General features: G+C 40.3%; 2 protein-coding genes and 1 long non-coding RNA gene across 3 annotated transcripts in view; all 3 read right to left on the reverse strand.

Annotated features, from left to right (window-relative positions):
- The window catches only part of LOC143429767 (uncharacterized), a 206,034-nt gene that overhangs the window by 170,249 nt on the left and 9,630 nt on the right, over nucleotides 1–26,155 (reverse strand). The gene's annotated exons all lie outside the window — the stretch shown is intronic.
- Nucleotides 1–26,155, reverse strand: part of LOC143429817 (uncharacterized) — a 62,454-nt gene that overhangs the window by 35,116 nt on the left and 1,183 nt on the right. The window contains exon 2 of the mRNA XM_076905613.1: nucleotides 17,148–17,559. Within this exon, the coding sequence (XP_076761728.1) occupies nucleotides 17,148–17,460 (313 nt within the window). The 5' untranslated portion in view covers nucleotides 17,461–17,559. The remainder of the gene's footprint in view (nucleotides 1–17,147; nucleotides 17,560–26,155) is intronic.
- LOC143429914 (uncharacterized) lies at nucleotides 11,218–13,178 on the reverse strand. Its single transcript, XR_013102585.1, has 3 exons — nucleotides 13,115–13,178; nucleotides 12,954–13,018; nucleotides 11,218–11,400 (listed from the first exon to the last, which is right to left on the reverse strand). It is a non-coding gene; the product is annotated as an uncharacterized LOC143429914 (long non-coding RNA).

The raw sequence follows: 26,155 nt of genomic DNA on the forward strand, positions 1-26,155 counted from the left end.
ATCCAAAATTACATCGTTCACCCTTTAAAAAGGACTAAACATCCAAACTTTATTGACCAACAAATCACTTCTAATTATATTAAAAATTCTATCCTAATTTTCAGTACATCTTAAATCCAAACACATCGTCCACCCTTAAAAAAGGACTAAGCATCCAAACTTTATTGACCAACAAATCACTTCTAATTATATTAAAAATTCTGCTCTAATTTTCAGTACATCATGAATTTAAAATTACATGGTCCACCCCTGGAAATTGACTAATCATTAGAGCAACATCGACCAACAAATCATTTCTAATTACATTAAAAATTCTGCCCAAATTTCCAGTACATCTTAAATCCAAAATCACATCGTCCACCCCTGAAAAACGACTAAACACCCAAACGCTATTGACCAAAAAATCACTCCTAATTACATTAAAAATTCTGCCCAAATTTCCACTACATCATAAATCCAAAATCACATGATCCACCCTGGAAATCAACTAATCACCTGCACAACATCGCCCACCAGTGCATATCTCAACCCCAACCACGCGAAAGCGACGACGACCAGTCCTCGCCAACCAGAATAAACCGTCACTCGTAAAACCAATAGCGTTGACTCGAAGTGCGTGGATCAATTCGAACCGTGCGGCGGGACTTACGATAACGGCAGGTGCAGGGTCGAGCGTCGAGGTCGTATAAAGCGGCGGAGAACATCATTAGACCCGCGTAGGGGTCGTGACCAGGGTGGAGGATCGCGGTCCGAGGTGAAACCAACCAGTGATAAACAACGAGGCATTCCACCCACGTAGCCGCCGCGGCCGCCGCCTCTGCGGGGGTAATTTCAATGATCCCCGTCCGCATCGGCTCGGTGTAAACGTGCCCACGTAGCCAGATGCATAAATACCTATAAATATGACGCGCAGCGGCCCGCGGTAACGTTGCATATTAAATTACATTCTTAAGTAGCAGCCGCGCGGCGTTCGCCAAGAAGGGGCCGCGGCGTCGAGTCAGCGGCGCTGATTAAACGCGGGCCGCGGATCCCGTCCGCGAGAGGGACAGTCAGGGACGCGAGGATGGACGCGCACGGGGTGGAACGGAAAGTGAAAGGCGAGGGAGAGACGGAGATAGCTCGAGGAGGAGAGTCCTCCGCGCTTTGACGTTCCGCCGCGTTTCCGTCCGCCTCCGTGGCTGCGAGTCGTTGTTCCTGGCCACGGATACACCTAGTCACCACCGGAGGCTGCCGATGCTAATTATTCTGGTTCATGCGAGCAATTTGTCGGGCACCAGCGAGCGTATATTTACTAGCCACGGGACTCCTCGGGGCCCACGGGTATTTACATCCGTGGCAAATACCGCGGAGGCGATGCGGGACGTCGGTTATCGTTCCGGGGCGCGCGATGGTCGACGTTTCTGGCGCTGCCCGCGTTCTATCGAAATTCAGTGCGCTGTTCGCGACGTAAAAGTCGCAGTTCGCGACGTAAAAATTGCAGTTCGCGACGTAAAAGTTGCAATTTGGGATGTAAAAGTCGCAGTTCGCGGCGTAAAAGTTGCAATTTGGGATGTAAAAGTCGCAGTTCGCGGCGTAAAAGTTGCAATTTGGGATGTAAAAGTTGCAGTTCGCGACGTAAAAGTTGCAATTTGGGATATAAAAGTTGCAGTTCGCGGCGTAAAAGTCGCAGTTCGCGACGTAAAAGTTGCAATTTGGGATGTAAAAGTCGCAGTTCGCGACGTAAAAGTTGCGATTTGGGATGTAAAAGTTGTAGTTCGCGACATAAAGTTGCAATTTGGGATGTAAAAGTCGCAGTTCGCGACGTAAAAGTTGCAATTTGGGATGTAAAAGTTGCAGTTCGCGACATAAAAGTTTCAGTTCGCCAGGTACGTTTGTAGGGGTTGGACTAAGATATTCGTTGGGCGCTGTCGTTCTTGGGTACTTTGATCTTTTCGTGATCGTGTACTTAGTTTCATTCCCGTTCCCGTGGTATTCGGTGAAAGAAGTTGATACATTATTTACGTTTACTTCTTTCGATGCCAATGGTGGTTTTTCTGGATTCGATCGGGCACCGCGACGAAAACCTGTTTATAATATCGTGTGTAAACTGCGATTTCACTCAAGTTCAATATTGTGAGTAAAAACTGGCATAATTGCAATCGCGGTATGTAATGGTCGTAAACTTGATTCGAATCTCTGCTTGAATAATACTATGTATTATACTTGGATGTATCTTTTACAGAATTTTTAAAAGAACGTTTAATGATGTTCACACTAAAATATCTTATGCACGAACTTTGAGAAAAATTGCAATTCAATTTTATGTAATCCGACTTCTTCGACATTGTACGCGATAAGTCTGACAATTTCAAGTATTACGATACTGCAAATGCGGTTTTACTGTTTTACTCTAACGAAGCAGGCGGACAGACAGTCTCGATTAGTAGCTGAACAAAAATGTCGGTAATTAAGAGACATATCTGCAATAAAACGATTTAAATATCTTTACCGTCTGTACATCGATTCCAAAGAAGAATATACATGCGTTTCCATTAGAATTCCAACCCTTGAAGATTAAAATTCATACCTTTGCAGATCAGATTCCCTAATGGGCTCCCTTCAACATGCGAAGCATCGATCACGAGTTAATTGCTCGATAATCAAAGACACGCATACTCAACGGATTCCATAAAATCAGTCTGCTTTATATTCAACTCGTAAAGCAACCGCGATTTCGCATTAAGTCTTCAATTAAAATTTTTCCTCTTCGAATTTTACTCTAATGGCCGCCGCTTCGCGCGTCGCAGAACGCGCGCCATTTAAGTCCTAAGGATTTATCGAAATGCTATGCAACTCGATGAAAAATTGCCATGCGTAATGAAGTCTCGCGTTGTAAATCAATTGTTTCATATGGGAGAGAGGAGTTCTGGTGTGATGTTAATTTTTAATGGGTTATTGCATATGGATAGAAATTTGAATTACTTCTTTTATATCTTTTTATTTACCGCCATGTTTACTACAAATGAACGCGATAAAATTGGCAAACCGTGAGTTTTTTTATTTTTGTTTCAAGTTTGAATTTCCAGATGTTCTTTGTATTTTATAAAAACTTTTATTTTAATTGTAAAGAAATTTTACATGTTAGAGTTCTTAAAAGTAGCGACCCTTGAAAATACCAAGCAGAATATACAGAAATGGAATTCAGCATAGAAAATGCGATCTCAGATTATTGCGTTCACCCGACTCTGTTGAAAGCGAAATCCGGAAACAATCCCACCCCTGAAAGTATTTCTCAATGAAAGTGCTTCCACTTTCCTCAAAATGGATCTCTTGGTTCCCCTCACGTGGCATTCCGCGACCTGCATGCGACAATGAGTTTCTCTTTCTAGGAAAACCACTTTCAAGGGAAACATGCGATCGATTCTGAAGAGGAGGAACGATCTTATGACTTCGATCTTCTTCTGGTTGAATAAATAATTACGAGTTTCGAAATGGTAGAAACTACAGAAGGAGTTTCACCATTGTTGCATACATATTTGTATCGTTTTCATAAAGCAATTATTTTTACTTTTAATTTTCATTTTTTTCACATATATAATTACGTCTACCTTTATGCAAATTAAGGAATTAAGATCACAATATTAATGATATCTACAGGTGCCATTTTAACACTGCCTTGTAATTGAGATTTTCAATTGCAATCGAATCTTTAGAATTTCTTCCTGGAGTCGTCAAACTGTCTCTGCACACACCTCCACAAAATTAAAAAGTAATTAAATTTTAGTCGAGAAATGATCAACTTTAGAATAACTGTATTTCCCCCCAAAAAATTGCACAACAATCTACTTTCAAACAGTCTGCAATTTCCTCACAGATCACGCTAAGCACTTCCTTTAAGACTTGCACTTTCTCACATTTCTGCGCTAAATCTTTTCGCATATCCTTTCATATTAGACAACGAAGTAAAAAAGTAAAAAAGTTAATCTTGCCTTTTTTTGAGAATCTAATAACCGTGTTATACGAGGGCTGTCAGTACACTGAAAAGAGACGTCCAGTGTCGGCAATAAATCCGCTTGCTGATTGCTCGAATGAATTCACGAGCTTTCCTCGAGCGATTAAGCGTCCGCTTGGAGGCATGCACAGTTTCGTCTGCGCATTTATATCACGTATTCGCTGGCTGATATTGCAACGATTTTCTTGCAGAGCCAGGAATTTCAGGCCAGGCTCCTGTTAACTCCTAGATTGCTACTTGGTTGGAAACCTCTCCAGGGGAACGTCTGATTTAGAAAATTCGAAATGCACGTGCACGTGGACTGTAATCGCGTGCAACGAGTCTCGATCTTTCACGGTGCACCCCGGCTGCTGATCATCCGGCCTGGCGTTAAAAAATCCCCGGTTCCGTTTCGTTCTTCCTTTTCTACTGTTACTTGAGCTTGGCTCGAGTTGCCACGGACGATGGTCGGAGGAAATTGTCGGCTCGCAGGGTGGGAAATGTCTATTTTCTGCCGTGGAAATAAATACACTTTCATTTTTACTTCGGCTCCCGCCGATCGAAATTGGCGCTGCTCGATACGAGCAGCGCTTGCTGGCCAATTACGATGCGTTTACGTCTGTTTTAATAGAATACTGGGGAGACCTTGAAATTTTACAAAATCAGAACAAAAATACGTTTCCCATCGTTTCAAATACATTACTCTTTGAGATATTAATGTACGATGCGTGTAAGAGCTTATGTATAATAAAAAAATTTTATTTGTACCAATATTAAATATTTGAGTCAAGAAAGAAATTTTATAAAGTAATGAAACACAATTTTCCTGTTATCATCTAATTTTGTATATATAAATACGTTGGTTTAAAGTACTATAGCACACGAATCGAACGAACAAGGTGCATTCGCGTTTTAATCCGCGGCATCAGAAGATCCAACGCAACTAAAACGATATCGAACGAGGAAATGGCGCGGAAGTATGGTAAATTCGGTTTCCAAGCACAGAGGCGTTGAAGCAAGCCTAAATAATCACGAAACGTTGCACCGACTCGTAGACAATGCGAAGATACCGTGACTGGAAGGTATCGAGGCCCAAGATAGCACCTAAAAGCTCTGTAATGTCATAGCTTAAGAGCTTCTCCCTTCCGCGACTGTCTCTCTCGCGCGTCCGCCAGTGCTGCCCCCGCTATCGAGCGGCAACTAATGCGAAACGTGAGTAAATGGTAATTAATGTGCAGCGATGCTCCGTCGAGTCGAAATAATTTGGCGATATTTAACGATTACGGGGCTCGAACGTGCGAGCGCTAATCGCGGGGTATTAAGGGGATCTAAACATAGCTTTCTAAGCGTGCGTGTCCGCGTTTTTCAGCCACGATCGCATTGTTACTCCCCCCAATCTGATCTCGATAAAAAGCTAAGCGGCATTCTATGATTGTGGAACTGAACGCAAGTACGAATGGATAATATCGCGTGGTCGATTCGAAGGCAAATTCTTAGTAATATCGAGGAAAGAATTCCACGTGAAAAAGAAGAAAATGTTGTAATAAATGTTGTAATGAATTATTTCACAGCGTGGCCATTTTCAAATTTTTTCGCGCCAAGTTATTCAAGCTTGAATTAGTTACATTTATGTGGTTGAAATCGTGACAGATATTCAAACTTACGTGTGACAAATGTATTCGAGAGGGTATTTTGAAAAGTTTCATCATTTTTCTGTTTCACGCTAACGCGATGGTTGCAGAAAAATCCAATTTAGCTCGCTGCCAACTACCGCGCCGGGAGCTAATTTTTTCCTCTCTCACTTTGCTCGCGAATAACGCTCGTTATTTCCTTATCCCGTTCATTTTCAACGTTTCAAAGCGCTCTTTTTTTTCCAGATACAATTAAGCGTTGTTTACCTCGAATGATATTTCCTTGCCTCTGGCTACAATCAGAGTCGCTGGTTTCTTGCGGGGCTTGGCCTTTGGATAGCGTTCGTAACGTGTGACGTTCACGTAGTCTGTATAAGGAATTCGATGTACGTATTTCGACATTTAATTATTATTTATAAACGTGAGACGGGGAGGAATGAAATTGCAGCCTTTGCAAGTCGGAATCTGAAGCGATTTATTAAGTTCATGGAAAATTGTGCATTTGCATAGCTATGCTGTAACGGAAGAGGAAGTTGCAACACTTTCATACATTGGCTAAACTCGTTTGAAATCTGCGACGAAAGGGAATGCGAGTAATTCAACTCAGAGGTTGAATTGACAAAGTTGAAATAAAATAGTGGATTAAATGACGTGCAATGTTTTTTTATCGTAATTTGGAAAAATGACTTTTAAAATAGTTCTTCCATTGTGCATTTCCTTTTTTATTATATTAAATAGCACTGAAGAAATTTGAAGATAAGAAAAGAAGAAAAAGCAAGAGAAGCCAAATTTTATGAAACTATATGTTTTAACTTGACCCACTTGCTCGTTTAATTACAGAACTGTTCATGTTTATGGCTTAATTACGTTTGGTACCGTTTATACGGGGTTATAATTAAGAAACGACATCAACCGCGATACGTGTTTATAATCATTTAATATTCCGTTAATAGGTACCCGCATGCAACGAAGAAAAAACTTTTTATCGCATAATATCCCACTATTGTTTACTTTAATTGTCTTTTTACCGAATTGCTAATCCTTTATTAGTCGTAACTGAAGTATTTTAATTACCACAACTCGTTCATAAGATTTTATTCTATTTTGTGCTATGTACCACGAAGGATTTTCATTATAATTATATTTGTGAAATATGTATAAATCCGCTAAAAAGAAGACGCTACTTGGTTTTATCAAATTTTAATATCTCATCCGTTCGTTAAACACGGCGCAAAAGTATCGCGGATTTTTAGCTCGACGTAAACTGCTTTCGGAAATCGTAAAAGCACTCGCAGAGAGCAACGTGGACAATAATTGTCAATAAAAATCCGAAAAAGTTTCGCAAAAGAAGAAACATAAGAATTAATTTCATGTAGGATTAAACGTGATGCAGTGCAATCGTTAACGTAGATACGAGAGCTGAAAAGATGTTTATGAGTCCTTAGGAGTTTATAGTTACCCTCGTAACTATCTGATTTCCAGTCCAACGCCTTATTCTTATTATACAATCTGCTAAAGCATTCCGTTCTCCGCCTTTTTATCGCGTGGAGGCGAAAAAAAGCACGCTGAACTTTATAAATATTCTGAATAATTTAATTCTCGTGCACCTTGGATGCACCCATTAAGCATCCATTTTGACGCAAGCGTTTGTATTTCGAAGTCGAACATTCAAAACTCTGACACACATATCTTACAAATACTCCCAAATTTTTATACAAATTCTACATACATACACCGTACAATGACAATAAAAATTAAACGACAAAATATTTATAAAAATTCATAAACTCTCACACACAACAGCAACATCTAACATAGCTCACGATATAAAATCTTATTTCAATTAATAACAAAATTTCACCATCAAGATAGCAAATATTCAGAGAAAGAGAAACAAATTTCAAATATACAAACTTTCCAACATCATCGTCCATTCTTAATTCCAAAGTTTCCTCAAACTCTACATCTACAAAAAATTCTACCACCGTTATAGCCATAGGATGTTCGAAAAGTTCCCGTTAAAATATTGAAAGTTCGAGAATGCGCACTCTTGTAACCGACTGTATCTGCATATTCATAAACCATCGCGCACATACCATCATTATCTAATCTGTTCTAACCCCAGCAGTTCAACACCCTGGCCGTTCTCCGCAGGATTCCACGGGCGCTCGCCGTGGCCCCGACTCTCTCTCCGTGGCGCATCCCCCGGGGGGCAGGATTCGAATCCGCGGAGTCAACCGCGGCGCTGCGCGGGAATAAACATATTTCCAGGCGATAGCCGGGCCCGGGGATCGGTGGCCATAAATAAAACAAGAAATTCCACGGACTTGGTCCGTCATAAATCGCCGGCACGAAGCGTTCGATGGCTCGGAGGAACCGGGGAAAACCTTCTTCTTCGGGCTGGCCCCGATCGTAAAGGCTAGATGTGCGCGCGGGAGAGCATCCTTAATACCCGGGGCCGCCTTTACCGCGTGCGCGCTGCGCAACTTTCGATTTCGCGGCTCCCTCGCGTTTCCGAGATTTATGCAAATCCAGAGGCGCGCGAAAGGCCTTACACCCGAGCTGGCTGTACGACGATGCGTTTCTGGTTATAAATCAACGGGCACCGCGGCAGAGGGAATCGAGCTGGCACCCACTTCCGCCCAAGCGCGAGCAGTTCGCCTCCTCTTGGATCGCTTTTACCCGTTTTCAGCCTCGATAGAGGGAAGCACGATGATTTTTGCTGCGCGCCTCGCGAGCAGGATTGGTTTTTGGACCGACAGGTGGTAGCCCAGGGTGGTTCTCGAACCGCTGGTGCGACGCGTTAGGAATCGATCGTTAATGGACTGGTGAACGGGATCGTTGTACCAGGAATGAGATAAGTTTAGGTGCGGTAGAGGAAAAGTTAACCTTTTCTGCGAGTATGAGGTAAACGCGTGAGAAATGGATGGATTTGTAAGATGTCAATTGTGCCGTTAGTGGCACGTTGCGATAGTTGCTGTTATGGACCTTGCTGAGATATAGAGGGAAGTTAATGAACCGAAAATATACTATGGAGATCGTGAAGTAACAGGGAACTTTGTATATCTCTTGTACTTTAGACACTTTCTAAACTAGACTTTGGATCTTGGTGTTATAAGTTTCAAATATTCGAACGCGTATCCACTTATTTCGTATTCCTGCATCGTGTCACAGTTGTATATTTATGTGGCGTAACTATATAATGCATTTTAATACGCAACGATGCAATGTTTGTCAACCCTATTCATACGCAACGGTGATACAGTATGAAGATACGTAACAAGCGAATACTTAAATCGACTTACTTCTTGTGTTCAACATTATGTCGCATTCTCACGAAGTATCTGCAATTTATATATATCAAAACCATCAATGAGGACTGTAGAACTATATCGTTCTGTTACCTTACTTTTGATTGAAACGATCTCTAAAATCTTGTTAAGAAGGTTCCATTCAAATGTTGAGGACCTTCTCTTCCTTTTTCTATATTCACAGTCACATTTCATATTAACGAAGAATCCTTTTGACTATGCATTTTAAACAAACTAAATAAATTTTAACCAAAACTAGATCTATGCACTAGAATATTTCCCTAAATTATTCCAGCTATTAACTAACAACTTCTAAGCAGAAGCTTTTTCCAATCCCTGGTAGTCGTACATTTGGAAACTAAATAGCAAATCACCTCTATCGTTTAGGAACAAGCATCGCACGCAATTATACCTTTAAAAATCGTTCGTCGATTAGAAAAATAGTACGTCGTCAATAATCGTGCCAAAAATCAGCCATTTTCTAGCATTGTCCACGGACGCCCACACGAGCGGTCGATGTTCCTCGAACTCGTATCCACGGAAGAAGATACTGCGGTGGTTTTTCTCGCAGCGGGTGTTTAAACGTTTAAGACGTCGTTCGTTCGCAGGAATCCCGCTCGAAAAGCGATTCCCTCGATTGGTAAGGTACTCCCACGGTATTTCGCGAAGTCACGAGCGCGCTTTCACGCGATATCTACAGCAACCGCTCCTATAAAGATAGGCCTTTTTCTCTGTTCCTTTCTCCCTCTCTCTCTCTCACTCTTTCTTCTCTAGCTTTCTGCCACCATTACAGAGAAACATCGGCGGATTTCTAGGCGCATAAACTTCGTCCAGGCCGTACCTCGACTCCTTGATAACGTTTCACGTGGAACAAAGAGCACGGCGTGGCTCGGTTTTTTCCCTACGGCGAAAAAGCGTGGGTACCGTGTAGGGGTCCATGGGCAGGAAGCTTTCTGGAGTAAGGTCGTTTCGTCGAGAAACTTTTTTTCAGCCATACGTCACTGACCAATGGTACAGAGTAACATTTTCCTCGTATTAAGTACTTGCATCAGCGTTGCAGAGTTTAGTGCTGCAGTTGTTGAAACGCATCATATCATATGTTTATTAAATTTTAATATAAATTTCATTTTAATTTTACAGATGTAGAAGAATATTACTTGTGTCATATCTGTATTAAATTTCAATATCAATTTGAAACTAATTTGAAATTTACTAATGGAAGATATGAAATGGTACTCAATGTCATAGGTGCATTTTTCCTTTAAAATGGCGACAAAAATCGTACATTGAACTCCATAGAAAATCATTTGGATATGTACAATTTCTGTGGATAAATGATTTTAGTTTTTTTTCGTATAAGAAGGTCTTTAATAAAAATCCAGTTGAAGGGTGTGGGGGCAAAGGCATCGCTGCTTGAAATTTCAACCAAGAAACGTCATCAAAGAACACCGCGGCCGCTAGATATTCCAGCTACAGCAGGAAGCAATAAAAAGTCAGAATTCATTGGCTGTTAACTCCCTGCCGATGGCCCTTGAACTTTCGAAACTACTTCCGGCGGTATTGGGAATCTTCCATCCTTAACCCTTTCAAATGTATATTTTAACTCTTTTATGCTAATCATTTTTCAGCTCAAGTACTTTAATACTTCTGTACAGAATTAAAAAATGTGTCGAGTGGTTAATAATTTTATTCGAAGGATACAGGTGACTTTGAAATCTATGCATGAAGCGAAATGAGTGCGATAGTATTAGTATGTAACGTAGGCTAACGGTCCAGCCTCGAAAGAGAGTGTAGATTTGCATTCATTAAATAATATTGTTAATATCTTTTTATTATCTTGTCCTCATTTTAGTCTGCCATCGGGGTTCCTTGTTGCTGACATCCTTTAACAGGACTGAAATGAATAAGTGGTTCTCACATCCATAAGATGGCTCTACGTTTGAAAAACATACATGCATCGCACGAAATCGTTTAATTCTATCTTCCATCTTTTTAATACCCTGCTTTGATCAATTTGCGTGAAACACCCAGTACATCCTCCGTGCGCTCATATTTTACGCATTCACGACAGATTGAACTTTCTTCGCATGTTCTTGCGTCCCCAGATTCCACGACTGGTCCAGGTTTTCTCAGTTAATTACAAACCCAATAAGCAGGCTGGCACGAAGAAAACAAAAAGCCATAACGAGGTATGCATCGAATAATCCGACCAAGTCGAAGGAGCGCGAGATCGTCAACCGTATCGTCGATCGAATCGGCGCTCGAGTAAAACTCGAGTGTCCTCTATTTGCGCGTGTGTATATCGTTGATCCAGGTTCCCAGAAATATTATTCCGTCAATTAAAATTTAATCGATAGCCCGAGATTTATGCGCTCGAGCAAGGTAAATCAAGGTGGAATGCTCCTGGTACGTACGAGCTGATGTACGAACCACTCTTCAAACGTCTCTCCTTCCTTCTCAGCGGGTTCCGCTCGTTGACCAGTTCCCACTAGACCCGTAATTAAAACTTCAAACTGTATCGATCGTTCCGTTGACACGAATCGAGCGGGCATGCCCGCGTCGACTGGCTGGAAATATGCGCGGGACAGACGGGACACGCGATGCAACCGAATGCGACGCGGTTGAGCGCGGCGATTCTAACACAGTTGCGCCTCGAGCCGAGATTAGACCGGTCAGGACTTCGTTAGCGACCCATTGTGAACAGATGCGATCATTATGCGTCTAGTTTGCATAAATTCCCGCTGCGTGGGAGGGACTAACCGTACGGGGACGAGGAAATGGATGAGGACAGCCGGGGACAGGCGGAGGGCGAAACGAGGAAGCGGAAAGAGATGTTTGAACGTACGAATTGACGCGTTCAACACGGGAACGTTTTTCAACGGTGCGTGGAAATGTCGCGACGCGCGCCACATGCGTAATCAATTTATTAGCCTGGTGTTGTGTGTACAGAGATACGCTATATGGGAATCTTTTCTGTGTTATGTTAATAATTAAATTGAGATTTAATCGTTAGAATATTCTTTGCACAACATTTGAGATTTTTATCACGAAATAAATTGTACACAGGATGAGTCATATAACTATTACACGCGAAATTACTTTAGAAAATTGATAAATGGAAAATTGTTAAATGCAAGAGTTGTACGACCTCAAAGAGGAAATACGACTTCTTAACTTTAGTTTAAAAATTTATCAACGCTAAAATAATTTCTAAAATCGTCGAATCTAACATTTCAAAAACTGAATTTGCTCTGAGATTTCTTTGAGAAAAATCGAGGGTCTTTCCTGCGCATCCCAGAATATTCTTTGCACAACATTGGAGATTTTAATTTTATTATCCTTCCCTAATGTAACTATCACACGTCAAGTAACTTTTAAACTATGCATCCAATAGAAAATTGTTAAATGCAAAAGTTGTACGACCTCAAAGGGGAAAAATACGACTTCATAACTTTAGTTTAAAAATTTATCAACGTTAAAATAGTTTCTAAAATCGTCGAATCTAATACTTCATAAAACTGAATTTGCTCATAAAATACCCTATTTAAAACACGAGACGAACAAAAGATGGTAAAAATGCGAGTTACGTTGAACGCCACAGCAAAGAATGTCAGAAAGCGAAGAGAGACAGAGGCAGGAAGAGCAGCGTTCACCATTTTGAACGAAACTGTTGCACCGCTCGAGCGGGATCACGGCATCAACGTAATTTCGACCCACGCCGCAGCCGTGGCCGTGCATGCGTAATTCACGCGTTTTTCATTCAAAAAGTATCGTCAGCCGTTATGCTAATACGAGAGGCCGGGGCCGTTACACGCGGCCGTATGTCACTGACCACCTCCGGCGCGGCCCCTTCGCTGAATAATAGACGCCCTGTTCGCCGTTCCACCGCGGCGAGGGTGTGCGTATTCGGGAAGGAACTCGACGATGTGATTCGTACGCGAGCCCTCCCCGCCATTCCTGGTAGACACTCGCGGATATACAAGGTATCACGGGGTCGGCCCGATATTAAATTATAATTCACGGCACGCTCTGCCACGTTACCTCATACTTTCCTTCGGTATTTATACGCTGACGTTGGGTCGTTCCTGCCTGTGACCGCGCGACGGCTACGAACCGTCACCAGGTCCACGGTTTCGTGTACAAAAATCGAATCACTCAGTTTCGTGTTTTACATTATAACCTGTTTTTAGAGTATTTTTTACTGTAAACCAGATGGTTTAAGGATCTAATGGAATCGCAGAGGATTCTGTTTGTATCAGTTTTCATTTTTGAGGGGATTCATGGCAAATGATTGAAACTCTTATTTAAACAGTGGATATTGATTCTTTCTTGAGTATTTTAGACAGAAGAATAATAGCTGGTCTACTGTAATTGGTTTGCTTGAAATTGGAAATACAGTAGAATTTCGATTTTCTGCGCTGAATCTAATGCTTTCAAGTGAACAAAATTTTTAACAGAGATTTTTAACAAAGATACAAACAACAAAATGAGTCATACAAGTCCAATATATAATTGAATAAAGGTAGAGGTAAAATATTTGCTCGATGAACGTTTCGTGTCATCGCTATCACGATGATCCTACTCGATCAAATGCTAACGAAATTTTTACCACCTCGAAACCGTATAAAATATCCATTGTCTCACAATTCACTCCGCGTAATTTCCCCTCGATAATTTGCACAATGACTACTATTTATATAATTCATTTATCGTCGTCACCACTACAATTTCCGTCTAAATGTCAAACATATCCCACCAAAACTTGTGATAGGTACTCGGTCATTACGTCACGACACACTCTCACATTCATTTTCATAACCGCCAACACGCGAAACATCGCTGGCCGCGGCTCGAATTTATCACACGACACGAAACGATTCCAATAAGTAACGCTAAAATAGTTGGTCAGGATCAAGCACAGTTCAAGTCGAACGCTGCGCAGGCGCTCAACGTTCGGTTTCAATGTTAAACAGCCACTGCCACCTACAACCATCTATTACTTTCTTTCTATGGGCCGCGGTTAAATCACCATCGTGCCTACTACAACCTGATTACATATGTACACACTCGGCTGCGGGTAAATAAGCAAACAAATGCACCCCTTTCTTATGTATCGCGGCTAGCCAGCGCGTAGGAAATCTCGAGAACGCGACGCCATGAGCTAGCGCATTGAGGGCTCTCTAAGTCCCGAGCTGGTACGCTCTGACGAGCCTTTCCGATTATTTATTAGGCTCGTGTGCGTTTCGATCGCGCGAGTGTGCATCTCGTCGAATAAAAACGACCCATATACATATTCGATTGAGGACTTTTATGTTATTCGTTGAATATAGGGTGCTTCAGAAATGTATTGGTGGATGCAAGATGGGTCCTGAATTGCTCGATATATACAGCATTGCTTTAACTATTTTTATTACAACAGAGAAAAAAAGAAAGTCTAATCTGCATCCTGCAACCCCTAAATAAACAAAAAAATATTGCATAGCTTAAATTAGGTCAGCTGTCAGCTGTGATCACATCTATTACTCTATGCAGCCATCGCGTGCCAAGGGTGCCCTTTTACGAAGCACTCTTGACAAACATGGCGATCACAGTAACCACCAAGAATGCAGCAAGCTAAAAATTACAACAATGAATAATTATCGATTTTCTCCCCCAATGTGAACAAATAAAACTCTAACGCTACAAATTCAATGAACAATTAAACAGATAGGAGTATTTAGTTAATTGTGACTGGCCCATGAATCAAACGGCCGGATCGTTCTCGAGTCAGAGTGAACACAGCCAATATCGGATCCCACCGGTTGTTTCGCGGGGCGCTCATAAACTCGTTAAAAAGGAACAAGATGGGAATGTAAACGTTTCCATCGATCAAAGGGGCCGTTTATTAATCGGCCACTTTCCTGCCCGCGATCTTGCGCAAGCACCCGCATTGGCTTTAATCCGAGATCGAATTCCTGATAGGATTCGCGCGCACGATCGATCATCGCCGTGGACGTGATCGATACATCGACACTACGCCAGCCGCGGTTAGTCAATTCTATGCAGTCGCGGATACACGTATAGACCGGCTGGGCCCATTAAGCGCCACCGGCGCAACCGTGTTTAATGAATTTCTGGCCGTAGCGCGGATATTGGCTCTCGCTTTTTCCACGGCGCGCCGTTTCGACGGTTCTCCTTGACTTGATTTATATCTGCCCGGGCGGAGAAAAGTTTCCAGCCGTCTCGAATGCGGACGGACGGGTTCGAAAATGGCACTCAGGCCTCATTCACCTCCGTCCCCTGTTCCTACCTATTATTTGCAGATTGCTCGGATAGCGAAACGTTTCGCGCCGGTGGAATCTGGTTTCGAAGGACTCGACTCGATTGTGGTTCAATCGGCCGATAATTGAACAGGATAACGATTCTTTCGGCAACGAATTAACACTGCCATTTATGTTTCTAAATGTGTGCAGCTCCGTTCGATGGTGTGAGGGCGGTCAGTTCGTTATGGTCGATATACTCGTTCTTTTACGAGTTTTCGCAATTTCGAGGACAATGAGATGTCGGTATACAGATTAGTTTGCGTAATTATGAGCAACGAAAGCAATTTTTCTTGCGAAATTAGAAAGTTTTTTTTTTTAGGTTACGAGGACACAGGCGCGTCAAAAATGACTTGAAATGACTGACGAACTTGAAGTACATTGCTCGATAAACAATGGCGAGATTAGATCGAAGTTTGATAGAAAGGAAGCATTCAAAATTCAGGATAATATTAACTGTAATAATAGCGTAAGTGGACATTACAGCGATGAAACGATAAATTTGTTCTGCACGCTAGGATCACCTGCTTTCTAAACATAACTTGGTGTACTCAGTATAAAGACTAACATCAACTTTCCAGCTAACCTTAGATCATATTTTATCACTGATTCGCCTGGTCGAGTTGACCTAGAGACCAGTGAGGCCACAGTATAGAAACTTTCTAACTTTTGTTCAATAATTTATACTTTCCTTCGTCCTTAATATGCGCTATAATACTGTTCAAATTAATTCATCTCAATTCTACTGTATCCGTATCAAAATTTCATTTTATGCTATTGATAGATTACTTTGTTCCATTATTCCAGACATCGCCAATATTAGAAAATCTTTACAGTTTTAATTTAAAAAAGAATGAAAAATGATAGCAAATTAAATTAGAAAAATATTAAAAATGATTTAAGTGGATATCTAATTTCCACGAGATCATTTCTGTGCTACAATACACACGCAGACTTTATCTACGAACATGTTCTATTGAATATGTATACAGTTACGTGTGACACAATACACACGTAGACTCTGTTATTCTCACAATAGCAAACAAATGAACATTTCTAAAAACGCTTGAAAAATCAGGCAAGCAGACACGCGCCATCAAAATAGACATCAACTTGTTACATATCTCCTTATCGTATCGCCGTTGCGTGTCAGCGAGCGTTGCATCGTCGCGTATCAAACTGCATAGTACCGTATCACTGGATGACACGCAACAATGCAACACTTGCCGTCCACATTGACACACAACCGTGATACGACACGAGGATACGTAACAAATAGCTGCGCGCCTTTGGAGACCATTACGGCGCGCATGCCCACGCACAGCCTCATGGGACGTCCGTCACGAGCCGCATTTACAATGGACTCTTACTACTAGCGCGCGCATACCTCAACAATCGTCCAAGTCGTTTCTCTCGAAAACAAAGCTTCGAACACGATTTGGTTATTCTACATTTTCGTTCTGTTTTGCCTCTAAAAATCACCTTACAAATTTTTTACCAACCACCATCAAACGCTTTGTACATTAAATGACGTCGAACTGTTCTTTTCGAATGCTGCGAGTATCATTGGTTAACCCATTGACTGCCACATAAATTTAACGCATCTTGCTTTGGGCGCCACGGTTTTATTTGAAAGAAAACAGTTATAATTTTAATAGTTTCAATAGTAAAAATTGCCAATTAATATGTTCTCTGCACTATATACATTTTTCGTTCATCCTTCCAAACAATTCCTAACTCAAATAGCCATTTGTAACAAATATAAACTTGCAGCACCCACTACGAGATATCTCGTAGCTGGCAATTTTGGTACAGACGCTTACTACGAGACATCTCGTAGTTGACAGTCAATGGGTTAAAGTGGCTCAGAATATGCCACGACAAGCAGTCGCGTGTAATAGTTGAGAAATCTGAGAAAGGATCGATCTTTACTCACCAGGATAACCCTCTGGAATGACGATCTCAGGCCCAACTTTCACGTCATGGCGGTAACGATGCATCAACAATGTGGCAGTCACTCTTAACGACCGTTGCTGTTGTTTATATAACAATATCGGCCTACCACCGGCACCTTCCACTCTCACAACCCTTGGTAACGAAAATCGGTCCAGAAACTCGCGCAGCGGCATGAATCCAGCGCCGGAACTAGCGGCTTCCGCGGTCGCCTCCCGCGAGCTGGGCAACGAGTCGTCGCCGGTTCCGGTCGCCTCGCCGCTCGACAGCGTCGAAAATTCACCACTCGACGACATCGTCACACGCGGGCCCGGTTTTCATAGATAACTAAGAATCGAGAGCGCTGATCACGAATCGCGGGCAAACGGCAGTTTCGACACGGTAGTGCGTTCGTTCTGAAACAGAAAATGAGTAAATGTTAATTAACGTTCCTCGTTTTTCATGTTATGTTGCGATTTCAGGTTCTTAGAATATTTTTGAGAAAACCATTGTATCGTGTGTGTCAGATTTGGTAGCACTGATAACGCTTATAGAATGATTTGATGAATGTTTGATATTTTGTTTAAAATGAAACACGATCTGGTCTTTATTAAAAATTAGCATATTTGTGTCGTGTGACGATTAGAACTCTCAGAAATTTGTTATAAGATCTATCGCTAAGGTCGTTTAAAAATTATTAGGTTGTAATAATGAAATTAAATACTATTTTTACTTAGAACCTGTCCCTAAATTTTACTGTAATTTCTATTGCTAAGGTTGTTTAAAAATTATTAAGTTGTAATAATTAAGTTAAATACTATTTTTACTTAGAACCTATCCCTAAATATTATAATTTCAAAAATCCTTTTCTCACTTTGAAAATTCCGCTGAAGCTCTTCATTCAGAGAATATCGAATTGCTACGATGACTTTTTAAGTTTGTAAAACACTGCTACATAATATTCTCGAAACTTTTTCTACAAAATGAATCCAAGTACCAAAATGGTTGACTTTATTCTGGCTTTGTACGAAGTAGCACACTACTCTGATTCCCAGGCGTTTAAACGCGCGCCTCGGAAAGAGGATATGCATCAGTCGCGATGAAAAAGGGAAGCAACGGCCTGCATTATGATTCGGATAGTGTCACGGTGGCTGGAAAAAGCGTGGAAGGGGTTCGTTCTACCGGCGGAATTCGTTATTCCGCGAAGCGTGACAGCCTTGACAGTGATTCGCCCGAAGCGAAGTGTGCCTCGGCTAACGAGTGATTATGCTCCCCGGGTCCGGCTTGACGATGATGGTGATGATGATGAATTTATGACGATGATTATCACTGGTGGCGTACCGCTGTGTCGCCACCGGTGTTTGTCTTTCAGACGAGGAGACAGCGGAGTGAAAAAACCGACGGGGATTGTTCTTGCGAGCGGCGTTAACAGCTGGCGAACAACGCTGACAAATTTTACCCTAATCGATTGGGACAGCGTTGCATTAATCGTAGGAGATTCGAAAATATAGATGTCTCGACTTAGTTCGTGGGTTGTGTTACTTTGGAAGTGATTTTTTTCTGACTACTTTTTTATACTTGAACGGTTGAAGGGAGTTTCTTTTTTATTTTAATTTGTCATGTATCGTTTCTGTCATTTGTAACGAGTGGTAATTAAGTTGGAAACAGTGCTTTAGTTGCTTCTATTTTGTTCATTAATGAATATATTTTTTATAAGAATTCGGGATATTGTCAATTTATCTGTGGATTTTGAATTTAATTGGATGGAACTTAAATCGGACAAAAAAGAAATACTTTAGATGAAACTGATTGAAGGAATTGAGTGAAAATACAAGATTTTCAGTTTTCGTTTCAAAAATGAGAAACATGGAATTTTTAATAAATATATATATGCAATACTAGATGCATTGGAGAATATTAATTTTTTTTTCTATATTAAAGAGGAGAAACACAAAACTTGTCTCGTCAAAAACAAGCTTTCATATAATTCTAACCAAAATTTCAGCAACTGATTTCTGAAATTATTATAAATTATAGGACTGTTTCAGTATCCTAAGATGATCTGGAATTTCCATTTTGGAGCAAAAGTAGGAAGCTCAACAAATCTTCTGATACATCTCGAAAATTTACAATTTTGCGTTAGTCATTTTACAATAAAAAATAACTTGATTCACTTCAAATTTAATTGATGGTTCGACAATTTCCTCGCAAAATTCAACGGAGAAAGGATTAATAATAACCATATACTTTCTTCGCGGTGAATAATGATGGGACACGTACAAAGGTAGCTGCATTAAATATATAATTCAAATGACCGTTAGTGATTAGCGGGGCGCCAATTTAAATCGAAGTTCGAATCACTGTCGTTGATGTCTCGCCCCATATGGCACGTCGCCGACGCGTTCGCAGAACTGGAATAATGTTTAAATAAAAACGAGCACTTTCATCGCGCGGTGGATGATTGATTGCACGAACTTTGTAATCCCAGATGATCGAGTCGCGCGGCTCGAATGAAATGCTGCCTCTCAATGGGACCTCGAACTGTAACGCCCTTTTTACTACGCGCGACAATTTATTGGTGCATCTGTGATACTGCCAGTGATAATGGATTTGTTGTCGTGTTGCTCCCCTCGATGGGAACAGGAAAGAATTTGTGTAATTACGCGAATGATTTCCTTTCGAGAAAGTAAGAACTGTTAATCTATCGTTGCAATAATGGCATAGACACACATTTTGATGATTGCTATCAATTTTTAATATTAAATAATGATTGATGTAAGTACAATAAATTTAGAAATTGAATTGGGGATCAGAATTTCATATTACTTTTATATTATTTAAATTTATAATTATATAATTTTTTAAATTTATAATAATAATAACAGCTTCTACACATGTGGTAACAAAATAAATTTAAAATTGCAATAGTAAAAATATCTGCAAATTATTTAATTTTATAAGGAACTATGTGTTTTTATAAAAAAAACATAATTAATAGCAAAGATTGTGAATATCGTTCTTAGAGAGGCGATACCTTCTTAGAGAGACGCAATTATAACGATACGTTAACAAAAACTCGACGACAATTGCGATTTCTTTCGGTAAGAAAAAAGCGTACGAACCGCTGCGCCTAGTTAGCAGTGGCACATGACAAATGGGATTTTTGCGTTCGACGATTCGATAATTTGCCGTGTCAGTTCAAATCACACTGTTATAAATCAACCCTACAAGTTTCTTGCTACTCGATTTTCAGTTGACTCGGCGCGAGCACAAGTTGGGGAACGATGCGTTTTTAATCGACTGGAAATCAACGACCAGCTAATCAAGGACAAAATTTCGAAAATTGTTGGCGCATTACAAGCATGAAATTTTTATAATCGTTTGCATTCGATTTTTAATATTGACTTTTGGAATTGCAAAATATATCAATATGAATTAAAAATAAAATTTCAAACGATCCAAAAAATGTGAATCTACACTGTATTATTTTACAATTACGGTTTTCGGTAGAAAATATATTCACAAAATGAAACGTTTTATAAATTTACATTGCTAATGCATTATTGTCATAACTCATTCTGATACTAAGCATAATCTCTTTCTTTCTGAAGCAAAATATTTCAAGTGATTGACCATTAAAAAATAGCGGAAAAATTATTCTATTATCGATCCACCCCAATCTCGCCTCGACTTTCAAAAAAGAGACGAAAGATAAGACGCCACGGAATCCAGATGCGCCAGCAGAAGGATCAACTTCTTTCGTCTCTCGTCAAACTTTATCATCCCTTAATTGATCCGAATTAAGCTGAAGTAATTACTTTGATCGAGCCAATCTAAATTCCAAGGGAGCATCTTCCCTTCGATGATGCCTCGGGTGGGACAAAAACGCAGTTTCTCTTAGGTGACTTGCACCTGTACCATTCTTCAGCGTTACGCGCGCGCGCGCGCGCTCGCGCGTCCACGACAACATCGCGCTCGCATCGCATACGAATGACAAGAATTAATATTCCAGCTGTGTAAGATATGATGTGCGAAGACCCCGGCATTATCCATGGTTCCGGTCATGAATACGCATGAGCAAGCATTTTTTCTTCTTTCTCCTTTTTCCGTGAAACCGACGAGACGAGGCTGCCCATCGCCTCCTCGAACCCTCTCGATTATTTGCCTTCGAGCTGCCGCGCAATCATCCCCTAATGGACGTTTAATTGCTCGCGACAATTTCGAATTTGGCGCAACAAACTCCAATTTGTTGAAAATGAATATTGTTTAAAGTTAACTCTTGCTTCATCTTCTTCTTTTTTTTTCTTTAGTTGTGCTTCAATTTGATGGAGAAGAATAATTATTTTGTGTAATTTTGAGGAAATTTTATTAAGTTTTAAAACGAGGAGATCGTTTTTAGAGGTGCACGCTTTGTCTCGAGCGTTACATGATTCAGTATGCTGGCAGTGCTCGGTCAAACGTTTTGTATTCTGTCACCGGGAACAGCTTTTGCCTCCGCATACGCGATCCTTTGTTCGAAAAATTTAATTCAATTTATGCGATTTATCTTTGCTTGACGAATGAGCGTGTTCGAGCCTGCGGATCCTTGTTTTGGATCCGGTTTGACTGAGGCATTACATGCTGCTTACTGCTGTTGACGATTTATTCGTTCATTCTTGTAATAAATATTTCACTTGTATTATTGTACCCAATTGATACGTGTAATGAACGTGGAGACGTGAATTATGTTTGTCTTCTGTTTGCATGATGCTACAATTTTGTAATATTTTTTTAACCATTTATTGCAAATTGTTACTTAAAATGAGAATTTTTAATTTTAGTAGAGGTTTTTAAAACTTTTACATTTGCTTATTTCATAATGTACAAGATTTTGAGTTCTAAAAATTCAATATCTTTCAAATTTCAAATTTTAATGATTAGGATTCTTTGACTTTCGAATTTTAATTTTGTATAATTCGAATTAAGAAAATTTAGTTTCCCAAGTTTGCAATTCAATGCTTTGCTCTAATAAGATCATAAATTCCACAAATTTCTTCAACTCTATCACCACTTCATTTTACTCGTACGATATCTCTCTTTTTTCCCACACCATTGACAAGAGAATTATCTAGGAGACAATTCTCCTTACATTCTTCGACACCTCAGCTCTAACAATGGTGCATCCAGAAAAAATGAAACTTGTTACTCGCACGGTGACCATATAACTGAAACCCTGGTCGAGGAATTTCATCCCACCCATAACTTGACACTGCGCGAGACTTTACATTCCCGCGGATACTTTTCAGACTTTACTGGCCAACAAATCCCAGGTGGATTAAACCTGGCGGCTTGAACGTCACCCAGCTGAATTCCAACGTCACGATACTCGAAGGGACAAGAGATGGCCCAAAGGTCAAAGCGGCAGCGCGCTCTCGATTCCTGCTCGGAGGAGCAAAGAGGCTGTCCGTCGTCCTCGCATAACTTTCGAAACGCTTTCGTTGAACACCGCGAAATCAGCCGGGTGTGGGCCCCGCGCGCCATTTCACTTTCGAACGCGTTCCTTTTTTGGTATCAGCCGCCGTTTGTCATCTGTAACACGCGTAACAGCCGACAAGGCCCGTCCCATCCCGGCGCAATTGCCGTGAAATGCGAATTAAATTAATTACCGTGTTACCCGCCGATTAAGTTCTTTGCGATCGATACGCGGCGGCGCTGGCGGTGAATCGTGCTCCAAAATGGTGGTCGATCGTCCACTTACGTTATTCGAATTCCAGATATCGGAAGAAACAGGAGTTTTTTAATATTTTTATGGATATTATCGTAAATGAAGAATGTGAACGATGAATTTTTGCTGATGTTTGACGAAGAAAAGATACTATTTTTTTTAATAAGTAGGACAAACCTTGGAAATAAGTAGAGGCATTGAACATACCTTTTTGAAGGTAGTACCATATTATAAAAAGTATGTAAATAGTCATACTTTTAATAAATATCTACTTAAATTGAAATTTTGATGTGTATTTTATTTCACTGTTATTAAGAACGAAGTTATGTAATCGCATTAAACTTTTTACTACGCTTCGATATTTCAACAATCCATTTATACCTTCAGAAAACGTTAATTGCAGCTGTAACTATGTTTTTCAGCATGCCGGAGCAGAACAATTTGTTAAATACCTCTTAAACCGTGGCCAATTTTGAAAACGGTAACGTAACGCGAAATGTAGAACAGGAAAGTGTACATCCTCGTAGCAGCGGAGTACTAAAGCCGATTGTGAGAACGGCGATGAAATATTGGAATGCAGCCGACGGTAATGGGAAGAACAGAGTGCAAGAGCAGAGCGCGGGATGCACGAGACCGCCTATGGAAAAGGAGCTTTCCGTGGCGAGCGCATAATAGACCGAGGCAAGTGAAAGTCCCAGATTTAGCAATTTGCCCATTAGCGGCGCACGCCGGCCTGGAAACGCTCGATGCTTTCCGCGTGACGGTATTCCGCCGCGTCCCTGACGTAATTCGACGCGGTGCACGCGTCCGCGAGCGGATTTCTGCGTGCGAAACGCTCGAGCGGATTTAATTAAGACCGCAGGAAAGCCTCGTACGAGCAGCCGCCGCGTCTTACTTTCTTGCGAGCCCGCGATTGTAATTAACGACGCCCGCCGCCGCGCACGCGAGTCAGCGGGGAAAAAATACCGTACGATTATTTTTAGAGCCGGACCATCTGAATTTATGATCCCGATGCGTTTAATATTGTGCAACCAGTTCCGTGAGAACGAAACCATCGCCGGGAGTGCGGCCTTTTAAACGCGATCGCAGCCGACTCCTCCGTCGCGGTTCCATCGGCTGTTCGTTCGATGCCTCGGCGCTCAGGTTTTCGTTTCTTTAAGTTCGTTTGTGCGTAGTACTTTGCTGTCCCTTTTTTTTTTGCTTCTGAAGATTTTATTTTGGTAGTAATTATGAAGGTGAATGAATGTGAATGGTGTATTTGTGTTTTTTATTTGTCGTACTTCTTCCTTTTTTTATTACATTTTTTGGATTTTAATAAATTTTATTTAGTAATGATTGTAAAGTTAGAAGGATATAGAATGTACCTGCTTTTTGTCACGTGCTTCCAATTTTGTATTTGCTTTTCTTACTCTAGTTACTTAATATACCCATTTTTTATCTGATTTGCTTTTTTCGTTTGTTTCTGATACAATTTATTCAGTAATAACTATAAAAATATAAATGTTAGTATTTACTGCTTTAAGCTACATATCTTTAATAATTGGATCACCTCTTTTGCTCTGATTAATTAAGATACTAATTTAAATTCATAGTACATTTAAAATACGTCTCAATTACTCTCCTTCGTTTTATTTTGTATTTTTTCTTCATAGAATAATCGAATTTAAAACAAATATTTAAAAACTATTATTTATCACCCTTTGTAAGAAATTCATTAACATTTTCACTGATTTAATAAAGTATAATCATCCTTAACATCTGAAATATTGTTTTAACACAGAAATCAAGATATCGAACGCTGTTTTTCCAATGCTCGTTACTTGTTTTCCTCGTTCGAGGAAATTGGGTATTTTAATAATTAATGAAATCAGAGCAATTATGGATACAATGAACGAAAGAAGGTAAAGAGATATGAAGTTCTAACGTAACGATCATAAGCTGGAACTGACGGTGGTGCTTTTCTTCCGTGTTAGGATTCAGGTTATTAGAATTTAGTTAGCATAGATAGAGATCGACGCTGTACCGGGAGCGTGTAAAGTAAGCATCTACTTTATTTGTTCGGTAATCCCAGTTTTCATGAAGGAAACATTTCTTTCACTGGATGAGGAAACGTGTACGCGCTCAGGAATCATTGATGTATTCAATTGTATGTTGTTTTACTTTTGCTACGAGTTTGAATTATCATTCATTATCCGTTCAAACAGTAGTATTCTAGTTCCTCCAACGTAACTTTTTCTCTGGCATATTTATTTCTTCCTTCATGAATTTGAAACAGATATAAAAAAAATCTCAAGATTCTAAACATAATCTCTGTTAAAATAATTTACACATTTCGAATGCAATTTGTTTAAAAAAGGACAATACTATGAGAACTACATAATTGGCAGAAAATGCAAGGTATAAATATTACTACAAATTTTATTAAAAATATTTTTAGTAATTGTGTATTAATTTGCTCTGAATTTTCACATATCCCAAAAACCTATTTTATTTCCCAAAAATATTGCTTAATACTAGAGCTATCAGAGCAGTCAAAATGGCAGATTCATAACACTTTTACAAGAATTCGTATTTTCAAAAATTGTATACAATTCCTCGTAAAAAAATATATATATAAAGATTGAAAATAAATACTTTCTCCAAAGTAAGTTTTAAAAATAGTTTTAGTATTAAACGTTGATAAATTCGTAATAACTCTCCCACCTTTCAACGCAATTGTAGATCATAAATAATTCATAACTGATGCATCGAGAAAAAAGCAAAATAAACGCCCCGCCAATGTACGAGTAACTATCAATTTTTAACTCATCGAGATAAATGAAAATAAACGCGTAGAAACGGGGAAAATAGCGCAAGACGAAGCGATTTCTGCGAGCAGCGTTTCCTACCAGTCAAAGTAGACCCGCGTTTAAACATTGAACAATCTATCATCTGCATAATTATTACCGTAGGACAAGCTACATCCTTCGGCTCGGTGGTCTTTTTCACTTGGAGAACGACCGCAGTTTTTCCGTGAAACCACCTTGAACCCGGCCGTGTAACACCGTGAAATCGCAAATAAACTCGTCAACGGGCCTTAATAAAGTGTTAAACGTATAAAAGTGGGAACTTCTGAATGCGAGCTGTTCCTCGTAAAAGACGAGCTCGCCCCGTTCTCTTCCCGGTTGAGAAGTTAAAAGCCGTCCAGCAACATTTCTGCCGCGTATAAATATACATATAGAGCAGCTTGTTTACTTTTCTTTGGCCAGCGAGCGTCGCGAATTTTGCCCCCCTCGTATATCCTCGCCGCGGTGCGCGGATACCTTCAA

Source organism: Xylocopa sonorina, chromosome 12 (genome assembly GCF_050948175.1).
Source record: "Xylocopa sonorina isolate GNS202 chromosome 12, iyXylSono1_principal, whole genome shotgun sequence".
NCBI lineage: Eukaryota > Metazoa > Arthropoda > Insecta > Hymenoptera > Apidae > Xylocopa > Xylocopa sonorina.